Here is a 22,873-nt window from a genome sequence, read left to right as displayed (position 1 = left end):
AGATATCCTAAATTAATCTAAACCCATTTGTCAGCACATCCCTTTCAACCCATCCAGAGCATTTTAAACGTTGCAACTGTACGAGCATCCACCACTTCCGCTGGCAACATTTTCCGTACACTGCGTGAAAAAAATTGCCCCTTAGGCCCCTTTTAAATCATTCCCCTCTCATCTTAATCGCACGCCCTTAAGTTTTCCCTACCCTGCGAAAAGATCTTAGTTATTCACCCTACTTATGCCCTTCAAGATTTTATTAACCTCTCGATGGTTATCCTTTAGCCTCCCACACTCCAGAGCTGCGTGTTATTAAGCCTCTTCCTCCACTTCCTCAAGATTGCCATGAGGCGCTGGACTGGGGTGGACAAAGTGAGAAATCACACAACACCGGGTTATAGTCCAACGGGTTTATTTGGAAGCACTAGCTTTCGGAGCGCTGCTCCTTCATCAGGTAGTTGTGGAACAGGACCATAAGACACAGAACTTATAGCAAAAGATTACAGTGTCATGCAACTGAAATTAAACATTGAAGTGAACCGAAACGTGAAACCCATTCTAAAAGATGAAAGACTTAACAACAATCTCGGCTTGTTCAATATAGCATTTCAGTTGCTTGACCATGTAATCTTTTGCAATAAATTCTGTGTCTTATATTTCTGCTCCACGACCACCTGGTGAAGGGACAGCGCTCCGAAAGCTAGTGATTCTCAATAAACCTGTTGGCCTATAACTTGGTGTTGTGTGATTTTTAACTTTGTCCTTAAGATAGGACCGAGACAGAAAACAGGGGGAAGTGCAGACCCGGAACCTGGCACCGGCCATTAGGAGCACTACTGTAATCCGTGATTCAAGAAGTGACAACTGACAATTTAGGAAATGGTTTGATGGGAGGGAAATTACGTTTGACGAATTTATTCCGTATTTTTAACCATGTAACTATCACGGTATATAAAGTAGGTTCAGGGGATGTGGTGCTTTTTAATTATCACGATGAGAGCCCAGGAACTAGGGCTCCCATAGCAGCAATCCACATTCAATATTAGAGATGCAGCGTGCTAAGTGATGGCATACGCTGCGAGGCGGGAAGGTGAGTTGGGTCAACACAAATGATCACACAGAGACGCAGATATAGTGGACGAGAAGGTAACAGAGGCGGAGATGTAGAGATAAGACACTTTACCTCTCACTGGGGAGGGGAGCGGTGATGACTGAACATTCTTAGGCGGGAGGCAGAGGAGGTTGGTTCTTCAAAATGCATTCTAAACTGACTCAGGCAAGTTTTTTTTGGAGGGGGGCAGGTAAGGCGTCTAGGGTTGTGGTGGCGGAGGCAGGAAGTTCAAATTGAGATCACAACAAGAGCAAGCGTGATCTGATTGAATGATGGAGCAGACTCGAGGGGCCGAACGGCCTCCACCTGCTCCTCGGGCTTGCGTTCCCGTGCGCTGAAGCATAACACCAGAATACAAGGCAACATAGATTGTACAAAGCAGTCGCTTTGAGCACCATGTGCACAAAAGGTGACCCTGGTCAACTGTGACATGGTTAGTCCATCTCAAAGGTTCTTCACGGGAACTGGGAAGAAGGCGAGTTAGCAAAATAATAATTAAAAAAAATGCAGAAGACCTGATAGCAATAACGTTTCCAACCTTGCACCCATGACCCTGTGTGAGCTGGGTAACTTCCGTCCTCACTTCCGGCCCTCCTAAACTTGGCGCGAGCCCAAGCTGCCTAATACGGTGATGTTGCGAGCTCAGGCCGGTCAAGCAAACATTGAGTCGGGCGATCAGCCTACACCCTCACCAGAGCAGCTCGCCGCTGTGGGGAAATGACCATGAATTCGCGATCTGTCCCTGCCTTGGTCCTTATGTCTTTCTTCTTGACCACAGGTAAGATTTCAATGTCCCCCCGTGCATTCCTGAGGAGGATTGGGGAGTGAGTGGGAGGAGGGGAATGGGGTCGGTGGGAAATGACGGGGATGGGGGTGTTGTTGGATGATTTACGGAGTTCCAAACGCACCCCCATCCGTGTTCAGGGTCTCCAACCACCTCGGGAACTCTTGAAACCGAGATTCCAAAGGCACCAAAACAAACGTTGCTCACACAACTCAGCAGGTCTGGCGGCATCTGTGCAGAAACATCACAGTCGACTTTTCCTCAGGACTGCTTATGTTTCAAAAGGGAAGAACATTTGGAGAGACAAAGGAGTTGCTGACGATCTGGTTAGGAAGGTGAATAGCTGTTACTGGAGACAGTTAGTGGCCAACACTAGGTAGTGTCTGACGGCATGTGTGTAGTGCAATGGGTTCACGTAGTGTGTAATGAATCCAAGGTACTGGTTGAGATCATTGCACTGTCTACATACACACACACACACACACACACAGATGGACATACACACAGACGGACACACTCACAGATGGGCACACACAGACGGACACACACAGACGGACGCACACACAGTCGAACATGCACACACAGACAGACGGACACACAGGCGGACACACACACACAGACGGACTCACACACAGACGGACACACAGGCAGACAGACACACACAGATGGGCACACACAGACGGACACACATAGACGGACGCACACACAGACGGACACACACACACAGACGGACACACACACACACAGACGGACACACACGCACACACACACTCACGCAGACCTTCTCTCATACGCTCACACTTAACATACCCACACGCGCCCTGTCACAGAGCTACACCCGTTTACACTCACACACATATACACACTCTCTCACAGACACTCATAACACCCCCTGCCCCCCCTCCACACATACACTTATAAGTTTGAGGGGTGCTATGTGATCACAAGCCCGGTGTGTGGGGTAGACATGGGGGGAGTTCAGATCCAAAAGCTATTGAACTCGATATTGAGTCCGGATGGCTGCAGGATTTCCAAGTGGAAAATGAGGTGCTGTTCTTACGGCTTGCGCTGCAGGAAGCCTGAGGCAGAGACCTTGGCCAGGGAACAGAGCCACGTGTTAAAGTAGCAGGCGACTGGAAGTTTAGGGAATTGTTTTTTTTGTGGGAAGAACTTAGGTTTTGCGTTGCGGTCACCCAGTCTTCGCTTCGTTGCCCCAGGGAAGAGGAGACCACATTGTGAGCAGCGAGTGCAGTCAACGAGATTGAGTGAAGTGCAGGTAAAGCACTACTTCACCTGGAAGGTCTGTTTGGGCCTTTGGATACTGAGGGGGGGGGGGGGTGGAGGTACTATAAATGGGCAGGTTCGGCGGTTGTAGGGGAACTTGCAGTGGGGTGGGTGGAGGAGGTCTTGGGAATGATGGAAGAGTGGATCTGAGTGTCCCTGCGGATGGCGGGCAAAAAGAGTGGAGGGGAATATGTGCCTGGTGGTGACACCTCGCTGGAGGGAGCGGCTGACGACCTTCTGAATGCGGTTTGTGGCGCTGTTCTTGAGGCAGGGTCAAGGGATCCGAAACGAGAACTCTGGTTTCTCTCCACAGATGCTGCCAGACCGGCCCTGCTCTATCCAACAACTTCTGGTTTTGTTCCTGCACTGTGCAAAGGGCTGGGTTGTGGGCATGGGTCGGGGGTGGGTGGATGTGGGTGGGTGAAATGGATGGGAGAAGGGGAGGTGGCCCTTTTGAATCGGGGGACGAAGCTAAGGCGAAGATAAGGACAGGAAGAGACGCGTTCAGTAACCCCAAATCCAGCTGTTAGCTAATACATGAGGGATGGGTTGGGGGGTGGGGGAGGGGGGGGGTGGGGGGTTGGTGGCGGAGGTTGGGTTGAGGGGTGAGGAGTGGGTGACCCAAGCACAAAAACGAAACGACCGATGGCTGAAGCAAAGTTTTATTCCTAATAGCAGTTTACTCAAGTAACGAAGAGGTACGGCAGTCGCCTCTTTCAGCCGAGTTTGTGGAAGGTCAGACCGCGACACTGAATTGTACCTTTGATCACCCCGGAGCCAAATCTTACAAATGGTTGAAAGATGATCTAAAAATACACCAAGTCATCACAAAGTACCACCAGAGAGTAACTGAAACCAGTGAATATTCTAACAATGAGCTGTTTATTTCTGTGCGGATCAGCAACCTCTCAGTATGCGATTCTGGGACGTATTATTGCATCGTGGAGCAACTCAACAGACAGTTTAAGGGCGCAGGAGCAAGTCTTATCGTGAGGCGTAAGAATTTTGTACAACTTTGAGCGCTCGAGTGTGTTACTGTCTATTTGTGTGCGTCTATGTCTGGATGTGTGTGTGTGTGTGTGTGTGTGTGTCTGTGTGTCACACACATATTCGTTCCCAAACAGACGCACATACACCTCAGTGTCCTCAGGAGAACTGAATCTGCCTAACTCTGGGATCGTGTGTATTTGAGCGTGTATGCATGATAGCGTACGTCTCTGTGTCAACGTCTATGTATATGTGATTTGGAGGAGATGGTGTTGGACTGGGGTGGACAAAGTTGAAAATCACACAACACCAGGTTATAGACAATCACGTTTATTTGGAAGCGTTAGCTTTCGGAGCGCTGCTCCTTCATCAGGAGGTTGTCAACTACCTGATGAAGGAGCATCGATGCAAAAGCTAGTGCTATCAAATAAACCCGTTGGACTATAACCCGGTGTTGTGCGATTTTCAACTATGCGTCTGGTGTGTCTCTGTGAGTTCGTGTATGTGACTTTGTGATGATGAGCACGCAGCCTGGGAGAAAGGGGCTGTGAGAGCGTTTGTCGTTGAGTGTGCGTCCGCGACTGTTAGAGGAAATCGGCGTCAAGGCGTTAAGAAAGTCCAATGTTGAGATCGCCATTGCTGAACGTGAAACGGCAAGTTCTCGGAAAGAATTGGCAGCCATTTGCTGAGGACGCTTGTCTAACCTTTGTTCCCATGACCATTGCAGGTGCTTCACAAGAACAACAATGCTCCCCCAATATCATACATATCGGGGCGGCCGCAGCAGTGCTGTCGGTGCTTGGCATTGCACTCATTGCAGTGTCTGTGAAGCTCAGGCAACGAAATAAAGGTATTTCATTTACTCCACTTACTATTGTTTGGACTAGGCATGACCCCCGGTCCTACAGAAACTTCAAATACCCGCCTGCTGTTATATCCTTGCACTTTCCAGAGGAAACTTTCTGCACGCCCTCCCAGACCACCGCAAAAGTAGGTGATCACATCTAACAGGAGCGGTTCACGTCGATAGACCGTTATCCCGTCTCCAAAGTCAACTGGGTATGGGCAATAAACGTTGCTTTGCCAGTAACACACACACACATGCCGAGGGGAGTTTAAAAAAAATCTTTATCGTCAGAAGCATAGATAATTTCTGGTCAATCTGTTCAGAACATTATTTTTACTGCTACAAATTGATTTAAGTTTAAAATCACCTAACACCAGGTTATAGTCCAACAGGTTTATTTGGAAGCACTGCCTTTCGCTAGGTCACAACCACCTGATGAAGGAGCAGCGGTCCGAAAGCTAGTGCTTTCGTGGGCGGCACGGTGGCACAGTGGTTAGCACTGCTGCCTCACAGCGCCTGAGACCCGGGTTCTGAGACCCGTCAGACTGTGTGGAGTTTGCACGTTCTCCCCGTGTCTGCGTGGGTTTCCTCCGGGTGCTCCGGTTTCCTCCCACAGTCCAAAGATGTGCGGGTCAGGTGAATTGGCCAAGCTAAATTGCCCGTAGTGTTAGGTAAGGGGTAAATGTAGGGGTATGAGTGGGTTGCACTTCGGCGGGTCGGTGTGGACTTGTTGGGCCGAAGGGCCTGTTTCCACACTGTGAGTAATCTAATCTAAACCTGCTATCCTATAACCTGACGTTGTGTAATTTTTAAACGTTGTTCACCCCAATCCAGCACCGTCATCTGCAAATCAAAAATTGATTTAACTGCTTTTTCATGCGCTCTTGAAGTTACTTTCCAGACAGGAAGATGCCACCATATTTTTGCTGAAACCATTTAATCGGTTATTGCTGTGAAATCTTGTGCTTTGAGCCGGCGTGCCACATTTTCACCTTTTGTTTTTGAAATCGGTAATGCTGAAACCAGACCGTCCCATGACCGCGTAGAAATCCAGTCCGTAATTTCCAAGATCAATGTACTGGTGGATTCAATTTCTCTTGTTGCAAAAGTTGCTCTTCTGCTGTTCATATACCCCAGCCTTTAGACCCTTCACTACAATTTCCTCAATCTTTGAGCTCCTCGGATTGTACAATGAACAGCAATCTTCTAACACTAAATGGTCGCACGGGTATAGCGAGTTTGGAAAAGCGCAGGTGGGTCTTGAACAGGGACATTATCACCGGTGCAACGAGGACTCTTAAAAGTGGGCCATATAGCATATTTAGCCATCAGTGTGGGAGTAGCATACCACGCTACTCAAACGCGTTATAAGGCACGAATGGAGCAAGTGGGATTCGAACGCCTGTCTTCTAGCTCAGAATTAGGGATACTACCATTGTGCCACCAGAGGCCAATGCGTACAGCGTATAAAGTACAATCAACGCCGATCGTGTGTGAGAGATACGGTCTGATAGTGACCATTTTACGCAGTAGCTGCAAAAGTGAAATAAATTTGAATCACTGTCATGGCGTTTAATGCTTATTGTTGTGAATTGGGAGGAACCATGGAATTGGAGCGAGCTATGTATGAGGAGGAGTACAATAACAATCTTGCTGCTATCACGCGTTCATGTCTATTGGGAGTTACATTTCCAACAGGAAGTTATAGGTATACACGCCGAGCATTGACACTGCCATTCAAATACTCATCCTATATTCACATTGAACCTGGTTGTGATTCTCTTTTTATTTCTTTGCAGCTTGCATTGCTCTTCAGAGGTGAGTTCATATACTAGTTTAGTCTGCGCGAGTCCTCTGTTTTCTCTCTGATCAGTAAGTGAACCATTCCTCTCGGTCTCTGTGGCCCTGATTCTGACTTGCAATGAGATGTAACAACGGGAAGGCAAGTGATTGTTATTTAAGAACTTACCTCGACGCCAAAGGTCTTTTCGCATCAGAGAGCGGCGGGAGCTGGGCGGAAGTGAAGGCAGAGCGCAAAGCCGGTCGGGAAGGTAACTGATTGTTATTTGAGTGGGTGTAGAGTCAGTGTGGATAGAGCTGAGAAACACTAAGGGTAAAAAGACCCTCTTGGGAGTTATCTACAGGCCCCCAAACAGTAGTCTGGATGTCGGATGTAAGTTAAATCAGGAGCTGAAATTGGCCTGTCCAAAGATGTTACAACAGTTGTTATGGGGGATTTCAACATGTAGGTAGGCTTCAATCTGCAATTTGAGAGCGAGAGGGTACAATCAGAAGTGGCAATATTTCTATTGAATAAAGGGAACTATGGAGCTATGAGGGAGGAGCTGGCCAAAGTTCAATGGTGCAATGCCCTAGCAGGGATGACAGTGGAAGAACAATGGCGGATATTTCGGTGTATAATGCAGAAGTTGCAGGATCAGTTCATTCCAAAAAGGAAGAAAGATCCTAGGAGGAGGCATGGGTGGCCGTGGCTGATGAGGGAAGTTAAGAAACATATAAAGTTAAGAGAGAAAAAGTATGACATACCAAAGATAAGTGGGAAAATGGAGGACTGGGAAGCTTTTAAAGAACAGAGGATTACTAAGAAGGAAATACGCAGAGAAAAAAGTGAGGTATGAAGGTAAACTGGCCAATAATATAAAGGTGGATAGTAAAAGTTATTTTAGATATGTGAAAGGCAAAAAAATGGTTAAGACTAAAATTGGGCCCTTGAAGATAGAAACAGGGGAATATATTATGGGGAGCAAAGAAATGGCAGAAGAATTGAATTGGTACTTCAGATCTGTGTTCACTGGGGAAGACACATGCAAATCTCCAAGATAACAGTGGCTGGAGGACCTGAACTGAAGGGAATTTATATTTGCCAGGAATTGGTGTTGGAGAGACTGTTAGGTCTGAAGGCTGATAAGTCCCCGGGACCTGATGGTCTACAACCCAGGGTACTGAAGGAGTGGCTCGAGAAATCATGGATGCGTTGGTGATTATTTTCCAGAGTTTGATAGATTTGGGATCAGTTCCTGCGGATTGGAGGGTGGCTAATTTTGTACCACTTTTTAAGAAAGGTTGGAGAGAGAAAGCAGGAAATTATAGACCAGTTAGTCTGACCTCAGTGGTGGGAAAGATGCTGGAGTCTATTATAAAGGATGAAATTACGACACATCTGGATAGTAGTAACAGGATAGGTCAGAGTCAGCATGGATTTATGAAGGGGAAATCATGCTTGACTAATCATCTGGAATGTTTTGAGGATGTAACCCTGAAGATGGACGAGGGAGATCCAGTAGATGAAGTGTACCTGGACTTTCAGAAAGCTTTTTTTAAAGTCCCACATAGGAGGTTAGTGAGCAAAATTAGGGCACATGGTATTGGGGGCAAAGTATTAACTTGGATTGAAAGTTGGTTGGCTGATAGGAAACAAAGAGTAGTGATAAATGACTCCATTTCGGAATGGCAGGCAGTGACCAGTGGGGTACCGCAGGAATCAGTACTGGGACCGAATCTTTCTACAATATATGTTAATGATATAGAAGATGGTATTAGTAACATTAGCAAATTTGCTGATGATACCAAGCTGGGTGGCAGGGTGAAATGTGATGAGGATGTTAGGAGATTACAGGGTGACCTGGACAGGTTAGGTGAGTGGTCAGATGCATGGCAGATGCAGTTTAATATGGATAAATGTATGGTTATCCACTTTGGTGGCAAGAACAGGAAGGCAGATTACTACCTAAATGGAATCAATTTAGGTAAAGGGGCAGTACAGAGATCTGGGTGTTCTTGTACACCAGTCAATGAAGGCAAGCATGCAGGTACAGCAGGTAGTGAAGAAGGCTAATAGCATGCTGGCCTTCATAACAAGAGGGATTGAGTATAGAAGCAAAGAGGTTCTTCTGCAGCTGTACAGGACCCCGGTGAGACCACACCTGGAGTACTGTGTGCAGTTCTGGTATCCAAATTTGAGGAAAGACATTCTGGCTATTGAGGGAGTGCAGCATAGGTTCACAAAGTCAATTCCTGGAATGGTGGGATTACCTTACACTGAAAGACTGGAGTGACTGGGCTTGTATACCCTTGAGTTTAGAAGACTGAGAGGGGATCTGATTGAGACATAAGATTATTAAAGGATTGGACACACTGGAGGCAGGAAGCATGTTTCTACTGATGGGTGAGTGCCGAACCAGAGGACACAGCTTAAAAATATGGGGTAGACCTTTTAGGACAGAGATGAGGAGAAACTTCTTCACCCAGAGAGTGGTGGCTGTGTGGAATGCTCTGCCCCAGAGGGCAGTGGAGCCCCAGTCTCTGGATTCATTTAAGAAAGAGTTGGATAGAGCTCTCAAGGATTGTGGAATCAAGGGTTATGAAGGTAAGGCAGGAACAGGATACTGATTAAGGATGATCAGCCATGATCATATTGAATGGTGGTGCAGGCTCAAAGGGCAGAATGGCCTACTCCTGCACCTATTGTCTATTGTCTATTGTAAACGTATTCCATTGACAAATACATTTTGTTAATCATGTGTTTTCATCTCCCACAGGCAGTTTGTTGCATACATCACCGAAAAGTCAACAGGTAACTGATTTCTAACTTGCAGGAGGGAAACTTGTCAGATTACAAATCGACTTGAATGAAACCTCCCTTTGGCCCACTCTTGCTCACTATTTCAGAGCATTTTACCTTCTTAGATACGTAAGCGACCTGTCCTTGACTTTGTCAAGGCTAAGTTCACTCAGACATGAACCTTTCTCTTGAACACGCTCTCAGCATTACAGGATTGGAATTTTTCTTTGTTTAGCTGTTACATCTGTTACAATAACTTCCAAGTTTAGTTAGGCACCAACAATCGTATTGATCCACTTCTGTCATTTTTGTAAATATTGCACTCTTCCTCTTGAGATGTATCAAGTTTCTCCTTAGTTTCCCTTTTAACCCTGTTGATATCAATATATTTATATTCCTTCCCCTCTTCCCAACACCCTCACTGCATCCACCCTAATACACATTTGATATTTGCTCACATTGTTTACAAAAGAATTCCATTCAGAATCTGAATGCTGACTGATCTTCTCTAGATATATGTTTTAAAATTCAGGCCAGATACACTATTTCAGTCAACTGATTCAGTAAAGAAAGGATAGGGACCTCACCGGTAGGAAGGGCATCGAATCACTGAGTTATACAGGCAGAAACAAACCCTTCAACCCAACTCATCCATGCTGACCAGATATCCTAAATTAATCTAGTTCCATTGCCAGCATTTGGCCATATCCTTCTAAACCCTGTCTATTCATGTGCCCATCCAGATGCCTTTTAAATGTTGTCATTGTATGAGCTTCTACCACCTCCTCTGGCAGCTCACTCCATACACTCACCATCCTGTGTGTGAAAACATTGCCCTTTTAAATCTTCCTCCTCTCACTTTAAACCTATGCCCTCTAATTTTGGACTCCCTTACACTGGGAAAAAAAAGAGGTTGACTACTCACCATATCCATGCCCCTCATGACTTTATAAACCTCTATGAGACCATCCTTCAGCATTTCATACTCCAGGGAAATATCGCCCAGTGTATTCAACCTCTCCCTTTAGCTCAAACTTTCCAGTCCTTGTATGAACAAGAGGATGTTACACTTCTCACATCTGCCGGCAGCTAGAAGACACAAATCTCAGACAAATGACTGAGGATGCGATGAAGAGATTTTTGTTGAACTGTAGCTAATTGTATGACCTGGAATGTACAGTACAAAAGTGCTGTCAGAGCAGACTCAATTTTAATATCTCAGAAAGAGACTGAATATATAAACTCAAACAAGGATTGGGTTTTTTTTGGTAGGGAGGATGTTAAGTGCTACCAAATCAAGGAGATAAATGAATTTGGGAACAGATGATATGACATGTCAGGCGTGATGGGCAGTACGGCCATTTTGTGTTCCCACATTGAGAAAAAAAATAGTAATATTGAAAATGCACAGCAGCATCTGAAAGTGGCAGAATAATTATTCTTCTAAAATGAAGCCACCGAGGGGTTATACTCGAAAACAAATTATTGGTGTGTTAGATGCAGTGAAGAAATACTGTTATCTTTGCATTTCCCCATTTTTAGTCATTGTAAATTTACATTTCATTCACTAAAGTCTATGCAGAGAAAATTAGATGCCCCACAGATACACTATGTCCTAATTCCACACCCCCCCCCAAAAGAAGTCAATTTGCAGAACATTCAGGATCAATCTTAAGCAGTCCCACATAATGTGTACATATCGATATAGATTCTGTTCGCTATTTCTGTTTGCGACAACATCAGTTAGTATGTTATGATTAAGAAAATAATCCTTACAATGTGCTTCTTGACAGTAAATAACATCACATTTTCAAAAGACCAGTAATGAACATTGGTAAAAACAATGACTGCAGATGCTGGAAACCAGATTCTGGATTAGTGGTGCTGGAAGAGTACAACAATTCAGGCAGCATCCAAAGTGCAGCGAAATTGAAATTTTGGGCAAAAGCCCTTCATCAGGAAAAGGCTGATGAAGGGCTTTTGCCCGAAACATCGATTTTGCTGCCCCATGGATGCTGCCTGAACTGCTGTGCTCTTCCAGCACCACTAATCCAGTAATGAACATTGTTCTAACTACATACTTTGCAAACATGAAATATGTAGTAATTAATGAATTTTATTTGAAGGCTGAAGAATTTAGCCGTGCAAGTTATCAGATTACTCACATTATTGACAAAGGAATTGTATCCAGAATCTGCTGAAGATGGAGGACGGGAAAAATTTCTGGCTGCTCCGTTTTTGAGGTATTTTAGGTGCTGGAGGTGATTTCTTCGAATTCCAGGAGCAGCAATTACTGCTTTATATGCTGTTGCATTGTTTTGGAACTTTGTCAAAAAAGTCAAAACAACAGCAGTTTTAGAAGAGAGAAGAGCAGACAAAGGAAGCACATGGTGAGGATAGTGCAGGAGAGAGGGAGAGATCCTGCACAGTTACTGCCTTTGCTGTTTTTGAATTCATGTATCGCTGGACATCGGAGTGCATCTAGGAAAATTAACAAACAGTGAATTTCACAACTAATCTTGGAGAAAACTGTTTGGGCAAAGTTCACAACAAAGAATCAGATAAGTTAATTGTTGTTTTAAGTGTGTCCAATAGAAATGCTGCAGTAGTGAGTACAGTGGGTTCTTTCTTGATTATATGTATTTGGAGATAAATCTCTTGACTAAACTTAAAATATAAGCATAACTATTAATTTAACCTGGTGCAGTGTTTTGCAGAGGAATAAGACGGTGTTATTTTCTGGGTCTGTAGATTGTGAAGGAGCAAAAATGGCCTTGGCAATGATATAATCTTCTTGCCAAATGTGGGAGTTTGAAGAGAGTTTAAGGGTTACTGTGGATTATATCTGTTGGAAGCAAATCTTATCAGATTGAATGGATCGGTTGGAGAGACAGTTAGAAGGGATGATGAATTTGCAACAGCAACAGTATGTGATGGATTGCAGTTAAAGGAAGGGGGAAAGTCTCAGATACAGTCACATAGATCGGTTAACTCCAGGAAGGGTAAGAGAGGTAGGCAACTAGGGCAGGAGTCTTTTGTGGATAAACCCATTTCAAACAGGTATGCTGTTTTGGAAAATGTAGGGGGTGATGGATTCTCAGGGGAATGTAGCACGAACAGCCAAGCTTCTGGTATTGAGACTGGCTCTAATGGATCGAGGGGCATGTCAGCTTCCAAGAGATCAGTTGTGCTATGGATTCTGTAGTCCGAGGTAGAGACAGATGATTCTGTGGCCAGCAGAGAAAAAGCAGATTGGTATGTTATTTCCCTGGTGCCAGGATCAAGCATGTCTCAGAGAGGGTGCAGAATGTTCTCACAGGGGAGAGGTACCAGCAGGAGGTCATTGTCCATATTGGAACCAACGACATAGGAAGGGAAAAGGTTGAGACTCTGAAGGGAGATTACAGAGAGTTATGCAGAAATTTAAAAAGGAGTTCCTCAAGGGCAGTATTATCTGGATTACTCCCAGTGCTACGAGCTAGTGAGGGCAGGAATAGGTGGATAGAGCAGATGAATGCATGGCTGAGGAGCTGGTGTAGAGGAGAAGGATTCACATTTTTGGATCATTGGAATCTCTTTTGGGGTAGAAGTGACCTGTACAAGAATGATGGATTGCACCTAAATTGGAAGGGGACTAATATACTGACTGGGAGATTTGCTAGAGTTCCTCAGGAGGATTTAAACTAGTATGGTGGGGGAAGGGAGTGTGGGACCCAGGGAGATAGTGAGGAAAGAGATAAATCTGAGACTGGTACAGTTGAGAACAGAAGTGAGTCAAACAGTCAGGGCAGGCAGGGACAAGGTAGGACTAATAAATTAAAATGCATTTATTTCAATGCAAGGGGCCTGACAGGGAAGGCAGATGAACTCAGGGCATGGTTAGGAACATGGGACTGGGATATCATAGCAATTACAGAAACATGGCTCAGGAATGTGGAGGACTGGTAGCTTAATGTTCTGGGATACAAATACTACGGAAAGGATAGAAAGGGAGGCAAGAGAGGAGGGGGAGTGGCATTTTGAAAATGGATAGCATTACAGCTATGCTGAGGGAGGATATTCCCAGAAATACATCCAGAGAAGTTATTTGGGTGGAACTGAGAAATAAGGAAGGGATGATCATCTTATTGGGATTGTATTATAGACCCCATAATAGTCAGAGGGAAATTGAGAAACAAACTTGTAAGGAGATCTCGGTAAGAATAATAGGGTAGTTACAGTAGGGGATTTTATCTTTCCAAACATCGACTGGGACTGCCATGGTTTTAAAGGTTTAGATGGAGAGGAATTTCTTAAGTTTGCACAAGACAATTTTCTGATTCAATATGTGGATACACCTACCAGAGAAGTGCAAAACTTGACCTACTCTTGGGAAATGAGGCAGAGCAAGTGACTGAGGTGTCAGTGGGGAGCACTTTGAGATCATAATTCTATTCATTTTAAAATAGTGATGGAAAAGGATAGACCAGATCTAAAAGTTGAAGTTCTATATTGGAGAAAAGTCAATTTTGACGGTATTAGGCAAGAACTTTCGAAAGCTGATTGGAGGCAGATGATCGCAGGTAAAGGGATGGCTGGAAAATGGGAAGCCTTCAGAAATGAGATAACAAGAATCCAGAGAAAGTATATTCCTGTCAGGGTGAAAGGGAAGGCTGGTAGGTTTAGTGAATGCTGGATGACTAAAGAAATTGAGAGTTTGGTTAAGAAAAAGAAGCAAGCATATGTAAGGTATAGACAGGATACATCGAGTGAATCCTTAGAAGACTATAAAGGAAGTAGGGGTATACTTAAGAGGGAAATCAGGAGGGCAAAAAGGGGACATGAGATAGCTTTGGCAAATAGAATTAAGGAGAATCCAAAAGGCTTTCACAAATATATTAAGGACAAAAAGGTAACTAGGGAGAGAATAGGGCCCCTCAAAGATCAGCAAGGCGGCCTTTGTGTGGAGCTGCAAACAATGGGGGAGATAATAAATGAATATTTTGCATCAGTATTTACTGTGGAAAAGGATATGGAAGATATATGCTATAGGGAAATAGATGGTAACATCTTGCATAATCTCCAGATTACAGAGGAGGAAGTGCTGGATGTCTTGAAATGGTTAAAAGCTGGTAAATCCCCAGGACCCGACCAGGTGTACCCGAGAACTCTGTGGGAAGCTAGAGAAGTGATTGCTGGGCCTTTTGCTGAAATATTTGTACCATCAATAGTCACGGGTGAGATGCTGGAAGACTGGAGGTTGGCAAACGTGGTGCCACTGTTTAAGAAGGTAAAGACAAGCCAGGGAAATGTAGACTGGGAGCCGGACCTCAGTGGCGGGGGGGGGGGGGGGGGCATGTTGTTGGAGGGAATCCTGAGGGACAGGATGTACATGTATTTGGAAAGGCAATGACTGAATAGGGATAGTTAACATGGCTTGTGTGTGGGGAATCATGTCTCACAAACTTGATTGAGTTTTTTGAAGAAGTAACAAAGAGGGTTGATGAGGGCAGAGCAGTAGATGTGATCTATATGGACTTCAGTAAGATGTTCGGCAAGGTTCCCCATGGGAGACTGATTAGCAAGGTTAGATTTCATGGAATACAGGGGGAACTTGCCATTTGGATACAGAACTGACTCAAAGGTAGAAGGAGAGGATGGTGGCGGAGGGTTGTTTTTCAGATTGGAGGGCTGTGACCAGTGGAGTACCACAAGGATTGGTGCTGTTTTTTTTTTCTTTTGGTAGGGAGGATGTTAAGTGCTACCAAACCAAGGAGGTAAAAGAATTTGGGATCAGATGACATGACATATAAGACTTGAGGGGAAGTATGACTATTTTGTGTTCTCACATTGCTAAAAAAATTAACAATGCTGAAAATGCTCAGCAACATCTGAAAGCGGCAGAATAATTATTCGTTTAAAATGGAGCCAAAGAGGAGTTGTGCTAGAAAAAAAGTATCATTGTGTTAGTTGCAGTGGAGAAATACTCTTATCTTTGCATTTTCCCAGTTTTAGTCATTGTAAATTTACATTTCATTAACCGAAAACTATGCAGAGAAAATTAGATGCCTTACAGGTACACTATGTCCTAATGTTATCCACACCCCAAAATAAACTTCAATTTGCAGAAAATTCTGGATCAATTTTAAGCAATCCCACATTTGAGTTCACATGTATGATAATGTATACAAATCGATATAGATTTTGTTTCCTATTTCTGTTTGCAACAATGTCAGTTAGTAGGTTATGATTACACTGTGCTACTTGACAGTAAATAGCATGACACTTTCAAAAGACCAATAATGAACATTGTTCTAAGTACATACTTTGCAAATATGAAAGATGTAGTAATTAATGAATTTTATTTGAAGGCTGAAGAATTTAGCCATACAAGTTCCCAGATTAGGTTGGGTAAAGATATGGATGGGCTGTTATATTTGTGACTTTCTGCATTTCATATGTAAATTTGCTAACCCATTGTTACTTCTTTCCAATAGAGTCTGCCCCATCAAATAAGAAAGGGAAGCACGCTGTAAGTAGGATCCTTTTGGAACATTCTATCTTTAAAATGTAATGGGTGCATTACAACAGAAGTTGGCCATTCAGCCTGAATCTGCCCTGCCATTCCATATGATCATGGCCATTCAAAAACTTCAATGCCTTTTACCCACCCACCCCCTTAACCCTACAAAACAACCGGTAATGAGAAACCCATGAACCTCTACCATAAACATCCACAATGACCGAGCTTTCATAGCTCCCCTGTCATAGTGAGTCCCAAAGATTGACAGCTCTCTGAGTCAGAAACAAATCTCATCATTTTGGACCTCATTTACATTCTTCTTCTTTATTCATAATATCCTCTTATTCTAGATTCTACAACCATAGGAAATATCTTTCCTGCATCTGTATTGTCTATCTGTTTGAGTATCGTCTATCTATCAGATTTGGCTATCAATCCAGATTTCATGAAATCACTTCTCATTATTTAAACACTAGAGAATACAGGCCAGTTTGCTCAATCTGTCCTCATATAACAGTCCCACAACCCCAGGAACAAGCCTTGTGAATCCTTGTTGCACTCCCTCTACAGCAATAATACCTTTCTGAGAAGAAGAGACTAAAACTGCAGACAATACTCCAGGTGAAGTCTAACCAAGCTCCCATAGAATTGAAGCAAGATTTCACTACTCCTGTACTCAAACCTTTTTGCCATGAGGGAGACATTCCAATAACCTTCTTAATAGATTGCTGCACTAATGTGCTTGCCTTCAGTAATTTATCCCAAGTATATTATGATCTCTTTGTGCACTTATACTTTCTAAGCTCTTCTTCTTTTAAGAACATTGGTTCCTCCTATCAAAGTGCTAAAATTGCCATGTTCTCGCCTCTTCACCAAGCCTGCAAATGCTTTACATCTACTTCACAACACACAGTTACACTTAGTGTTGTATCATTTGCAAATTTGGAAATATTCCAGTTGGTCCCAACTCAATATAATTGATAAATATTGTGAACAGCTGGGGCCCAATTGTTGTGATACACTTCTGCCAATGTGTGAATTACCTATGTATTCCTAATCTCTGATATCTATCTGATAACACATTATTAAGGCTGTGCAGGACAAATCAAAAATCTTCTGAAATTCAAATGACTATCAAAAGGCTTCTGAAAATCTAAGTAGATCTTCTTCATTGGCTCCTTTTTATTATTTTTAAAAATAATATTTCAAACATCTCGAACAATTTCATTAAACGTGATTTTCTTACTTGCATTTCATGCTATACCCGATCAGATCATTATTATCCAAGTATCTATATATGACATTCTTTCTAATTGATTCAAGCTCTTTCTCTACTATTGATATGAGGTTAACAGGCCTTAGTTCCTTGCTTTCTCTCTGACTCCTTCTAAAGCGGGCACACTTGATACTTCAGGAATCTTCGAAACTGCAGAAAGTTTTGCCAAATCTGTATAATTTTGGAAGATAATCATTAACGCACTGATTATCACCATCTCTAAAACTACTACCACTGACACTCTGGTAGGTTTTGGAGATTCATCAGCTTCCAGGCCTATTAATTTCTCCAGTACAATCTTCTTACTAATGCTAATTTCTTTTAGCCCTTCATTCTCCATAGCCATTTGGACCTTTAGTACGAGGAGATTTCTTTAATGTTCTTCAGTGAAAACAGACACAAAGTAATCATCACAAAGCTTCTTTGTCATTTCTCCTGACTGTCTGTAAGGATCCAGTATCTATAGAAACTATTTCACTTTTTTTTGTAGTTGTTAGATTGCATTCATATTTTATCTTCCCTTTCCATGTCAGTTTCTCGGACCTCTAAAAAAGCTTCCAATCCTCAGATTTATTGTTATTTCTGACAACGTAAGAGGCTTTTGTTTTTAATCTTATACAATCCAGAAGTTCCTTTGTTGATCATGTTTGACGGATCCTTTTTGCATTTTTCCATCTTGAAGAAATGTATAATTGTCGTAACTCGCGCTAATTTCTTTAAACACTATCCTTTGCTATGTACAGTTATGCCTTTGCATATAATTACTCAATTTGCTTCAGCACCTTTTTTTAAAGATTAGATTAGATTCCCTACAGTGTGGAAACAGGCCCTTTGGCTCAACAAGTCCACACCGACCTCCAAAGAGTAACCACCCAGTCCCATTTCCCTCTGACTAATGCATCTATCACTATGGGCAATTTCGCATGACCAATTCACTTGGCCTGCACATATTTTGTGCTTCATGCCTTAATAACTTTCTTTAGTCAAATTTAGCACCCTTGTCTTATATTGAAATATCTTACATTCAAATCTCATGTAAATGGTACCATATTGTCTTCACTCATCCCTAAAGTATTTTTAGGACAAGATTATTAATTATTCACTTTCGATCATATGACACAGCATCTAAAACCCTGTTTCCTTTGATTGACATCTTTCAAGCCTTGTGAAACAATTTCTTTAAATTTACTTTATCAAAATATTTTGGATAGTTTGATGATAGAATCATAGAGTCATAGAGATGTGCAGCATGGAAACAGACCCTTCAGTCCAACCCATTCATGCCGATCAGATATCCCAACCCAATCTAGTCCCACCTGCCAGCACCCGGCCCATATCCCTCCAAACCCTTCCTATTCAGATACCCATCCAAATGCCTCTTAAATGTTGCAATTGTACCAGCCTCCACCACTTCCTCTGGCAACTCATTCCACACATGTACCACCCTCTATGTGAAAAGGTTGCCCCTTAGGTTTCTTTTACAACTTTCCCCTCTCACCCTAAACCTATGCCCTCTACTTCTGGACTCCCCAGCCCCAGGGAAAAGACTTTGTCTATTTATCATATCCATGCCCCTCATAATTTTGTAAACCTCTCTAAGGTCACCCCTCAGCCTCCGACATTCCAGGGAAAACAGCCTCAGCCTGTTCAGCCTCTCCTTATAGCTCACATCCTCCAACCCTGGCAACATCTTTGTAAATATTGTCTGAACATTTTCAAGTTTCACAACATCTTTCCGATAGGAAGGAGACCAGAATTGCACACAATATTCCAACAGTGGCCTAACCAATGTCCTGTACAGCCGCAACATGACCTCCCAACTCCTGTACTCAATACTCTGACCAATACAAGAAAGCATACCAAACGCCTTCTTCACTATCCTATCTACCTGCAACTCCACTTTCAAGGAGCTATGAACCTGCACTCCAAGGTTTCTTTGTTCAGCAACACTCCCTAGGACCTTACCATTCAGTGTATTAGTCCTGCTAAGATTTACTTTCACAAAATACAACAGCTCGCATTTATCTGAGTTAAACTCCATCTGCCCGTTCCTTCAAATGTTCTACTTTAAGTAAATAAAATGGCTATCCTATCTATCTGAAATCCTGATGCCATTTCCTCATATATCCTCTCCAAAAACTTAATAGCTTTCATTCCAGCTAGAATCCCTACTGTGCAAAAGGAGGCCATTCGGCCAATACCAGCCTTCCAAAGAACATCCCATGCAGACCTACCACCCTATCCAATCCCCATAACCCTATATTCTCCATGACTAATGCACCTAATCTACGCATCCCTGGACACTCTAGACAATTGAGCATATCTTTGGACAGTAGGAAGAAACCGGACCATGCATAGGAAACCCATGGGGAGAATGTGTAATCTCCACACAGACAGTCACCTGACGCCAAAATCGAGCCTGAATCCCTAGTTCTGTGAGTCAGCAGTGCTAAATACTGAGCCACCGTGCAAAGTAAAACAACATCCCAGTGAGCAACTTAAAGGAAAACCACAGGATTTCAAGTCTTCAAATTTTGATTTCAACAAGCTAAATGAAACATTGACGTTTTTTGCAGTTAACTTATCCTTTAAATTACAGAACAGAATGTCCCCCTTTACTTTTTAATACAACCAAAAATCCCACAAATGGCTAGATATTATCTTGAGTCTTAAATAGACATTCAGTACTTCTGAAATCAGTCCAACAGCATTTTTTTGCTCCTAAAAATTTGTTTATGTTCGTTTTCATTGCCTTCCTGGAAAATTTATTCCGAGAATTGTCTTTCAATATGCTCCCTCCAGCTCAAGCTGGGTGAATCCTCCAGTCTCGATTAGACCTTCACACATTTGATATTTTAAAAATATCTGATCTGAGGCATTCATTCATAGTTTTGTCTGGTGGACATTGGAGATGCAGTCTCTGTCCTTCTACGTCATATCCTTCCAGATCGGCCCCTCTGTGAAGTTTAATATCATCTTAAGAGAAAAAAAACGTTGTGTTGAAACTACAGTGGGGTTTTCTGGCTATTCCTCCCTCTTGTCGAATAAATTGGGGAGAATGGTGAAAAAGGCAGGAAAGTGGTTTGAAAATTCAGCCACAATCTCATTCGTGGGATGTGGGCTTCACTGTCATGATTTGGAGATACCGGTGTTGGACTGGGGTGTACAAAGTTAAAAATCACACAACACCAGGTTATAGTCCAAAAGTCTTATGGGCGGCACGGTAGCACAGTGGTTAGCACTGCTGCCTCACAGCGCCAGAGACCCGGGTACAACTCCCACTTCAGGCGATTGTTTGCACATTCTTCCCGTGTCTGCACAGTCACAAAGATGTGCAGGTCAGGTGAATTGACCATGCTAAATTGCCCCTAGTGTTGGGTAAGGGGTAGGTGTAGGGGTATGGGTGGGTTGCAGGTCGGTGTGGACTTGCTGTGCCGAAGGGCCCGTTTCCACACTGTAATGTAATCTAAAATCACCTGATGAAGGAGCGTTGCTCCGAAAGCGAGTGTGCTTCCAATTAAACGTGTCGGACTATAACCTGGTGTTGTGTGATTTTAAAAAAAACTTTGTTCACTTGTCATGGCTAGCGTTTTCTCGCTCATCTGTAGTTGTCCTTCAGCTGGGTGGCTTGGGAAAAACCGATCTCACCATTGTGACCGTTGTTTTCAAAGCACCGAGAGGGAAAAACTTCGAGCTCTGGTCAAGAGGAGAAGAGAAAGAAAAGAAAACCCAAAGGGCACTACAAGATGGAGAATGCGGACTACATCCATGTTGAGCCAAACCATGGCAGACAGACCTAACCTCAACAACAGAGGAAATGTACAACTACTGCTCAAACATACATTATTTAGGATCCTCAGCCACGCCACAGTCTTTCCCGAAGGCTAGAGACGATTTCCTTTTTTCTGTGTTGTTTTAATATTTTGCTTGATTCCTGTCACGTCAAAAATGAATAGATAATCATGCCAAGATTACAGCCCTCCAAACCCTATTAGTCGCCATTTTAGAATTCATGATTTGCACCGAGGGATGAAGATGTTGGACAGTGAAGTGGTTATAAGTGGAAATGAGTACGTTTGGGACACTATGAATAATTGGCTGGGTACACGGACTCCCTGCTCCCCTGCCCCCTAACCTCCTCCTCCACACATCACCCCGAGTTCACATTTGTCTGCACTCCAGTCACTATCACCCCCCATTGCCTTCAGCGGAAATCAGTCCTTCAGAACCGATTCCATCCACGGGCGTATTCGGGTCAAGTTACCTGGGATCTTGGCTGGTTGAGTCTCCACTGATCCTTCAGTCCGCTGCTGTTTTCAGCGAGTCACCCACGCCCCGCTTCCTGCACTGCGGGTGGAGAGGCAAGGGGTAAGAGTCAGTCCTATCCGACCTCTTTTAAGCCAGTTGAAATTGAGCCAGCCCGGAGTTCCCAGCTAACAGATCCAACCCCACCCCTCAACTCTCGTGGGAGATCACTTGACCAAGTATCAACTGGAGTCCTCCTTTCATAAGTCAGGCCGGGAGTCAGCTGGGATGACTGGGCGGGGGGGAATGTCCTGGTCACCTCACCTCATGTCATGTCCAACTACCTCAGGCGTTCTGCCAAATCAATTGGGAGTTAACGAGTGGGAGTTTGTGTAATAAAGTATGTATTGATTGTTGAATTTTGCAGAAGTTTTTTTGTTTTCGCACCTACAAATGCAAAGTTGAGCAAAACACCTTGTGGTGTGAAACGAAAGCAGTTAGCACTTCTATGTCCCAACAGTTTATGCTTTGGTGCGAATCGTCTCACGGTATCTGATCAAGATGTTTGGCTTATTTATTGACACAATCTTTAAAGAGCAGAAAGCTGACATTTCGTGATGAACTTATTAAGCCTCCCAGAGCCCAGCATTGCTGAACGCAGTCCTTGTCTTTCAGTGCATGGCGATGTAAGACACAGGAACATATTGTGCATGTTAAACTGCAAAGTTCTTCCTCGTGTATTACCTCTACAGAAATAGGGGATTGGGTCTTGGCTGGGGTCCCGCACGTGCTTCTGCCCCTAGCACCTCCAATAAGATACCGACGCCCCTCACTGGGCTTGAACTGAATTGGTTTTTTTGGGGCTATTCCCGAGACAAGTTGAAAGTGAATTGTGTGTTTTAGATTCGCATTTGGGGCGGATCAGATGAGGGTGACATATTTCCCTTGCAACTGGATGGGTTTGTGTAGTTTAAGCAGTCAATCGCAGATTTTTAAATGGAATTTAAATTGCACTAGACACTACAATGGGATTTCATCCCTTGTAGCATTATACCGGTATCTGATTTACAAGGCCACTGACAAGGTAATACTGTACCTGCTTCTGTTCATTTTATTTTCATATCCTTCTCTACCTTGCTTTTTAGAAAATCACCAGGATATTTGGCTGAAATCTGCACTGAACGCAAAATGACGGTGTAAGAAACGGCAAGATTACTGTTTCAAAACCGTTTGCTAGCGGCAATGATTAATTAGTGCAAAT

At 43.5% G+C, this 22,873-nt stretch overlaps 1 protein-coding gene across 3 annotated transcripts; it reads left to right on the top strand.

The window, feature by feature from the left end:
• The first annotated feature begins 1,044 nt into the window (after positions 1 to 1,044).
• On the top strand, positions 1,045 to 22,031 carry LOC132832667 (uncharacterized). Of its 3 annotated transcripts, XM_060850749.1 has the most exons (7): positions 1,738 to 1,883; positions 3,849 to 4,169; positions 4,888 to 5,010; positions 6,807 to 6,825; positions 9,567 to 9,601; positions 16,066 to 16,100; positions 21,039 to 22,031. In XM_060850749.1, exons 1-7 carry the CDS (start codon positions 1,823 to 1,825, stop codon positions 21,165 to 21,167), a joined length of 723 nt encoding a protein of 240 aa, XP_060706732.1. In that variant the 5' UTR covers positions 1,738 to 1,822; the 3' UTR covers positions 21,168 to 22,031. The 3 variants fall into 3 exon arrangements, with proteins under 3 accessions (XP_060706734.1, XP_060706732.1, XP_060706733.1); XM_060850751.1 differs by lacking the exons at positions 1,738 to 1,883; positions 3,849 to 4,169 and adding an exon at positions 1,045 to 1,084; XM_060850750.1 differs by lacking the exon at positions 3,849 to 4,169.
• Positions 22,032 to 22,873: the final 842 nt, after the last annotated feature.

Source organism: Hemiscyllium ocellatum, chromosome 35, assembly GCF_020745735.1.
Source record: "Hemiscyllium ocellatum isolate sHemOce1 chromosome 35, sHemOce1.pat.X.cur, whole genome shotgun sequence".
NCBI lineage: Eukaryota > Metazoa > Chordata > Chondrichthyes > Orectolobiformes > Hemiscylliidae > Hemiscyllium > Hemiscyllium ocellatum.
Note: the sequence above shows the minus strand (reverse complement) of the source record. Positions and strands in the feature narration are given on the sequence as shown.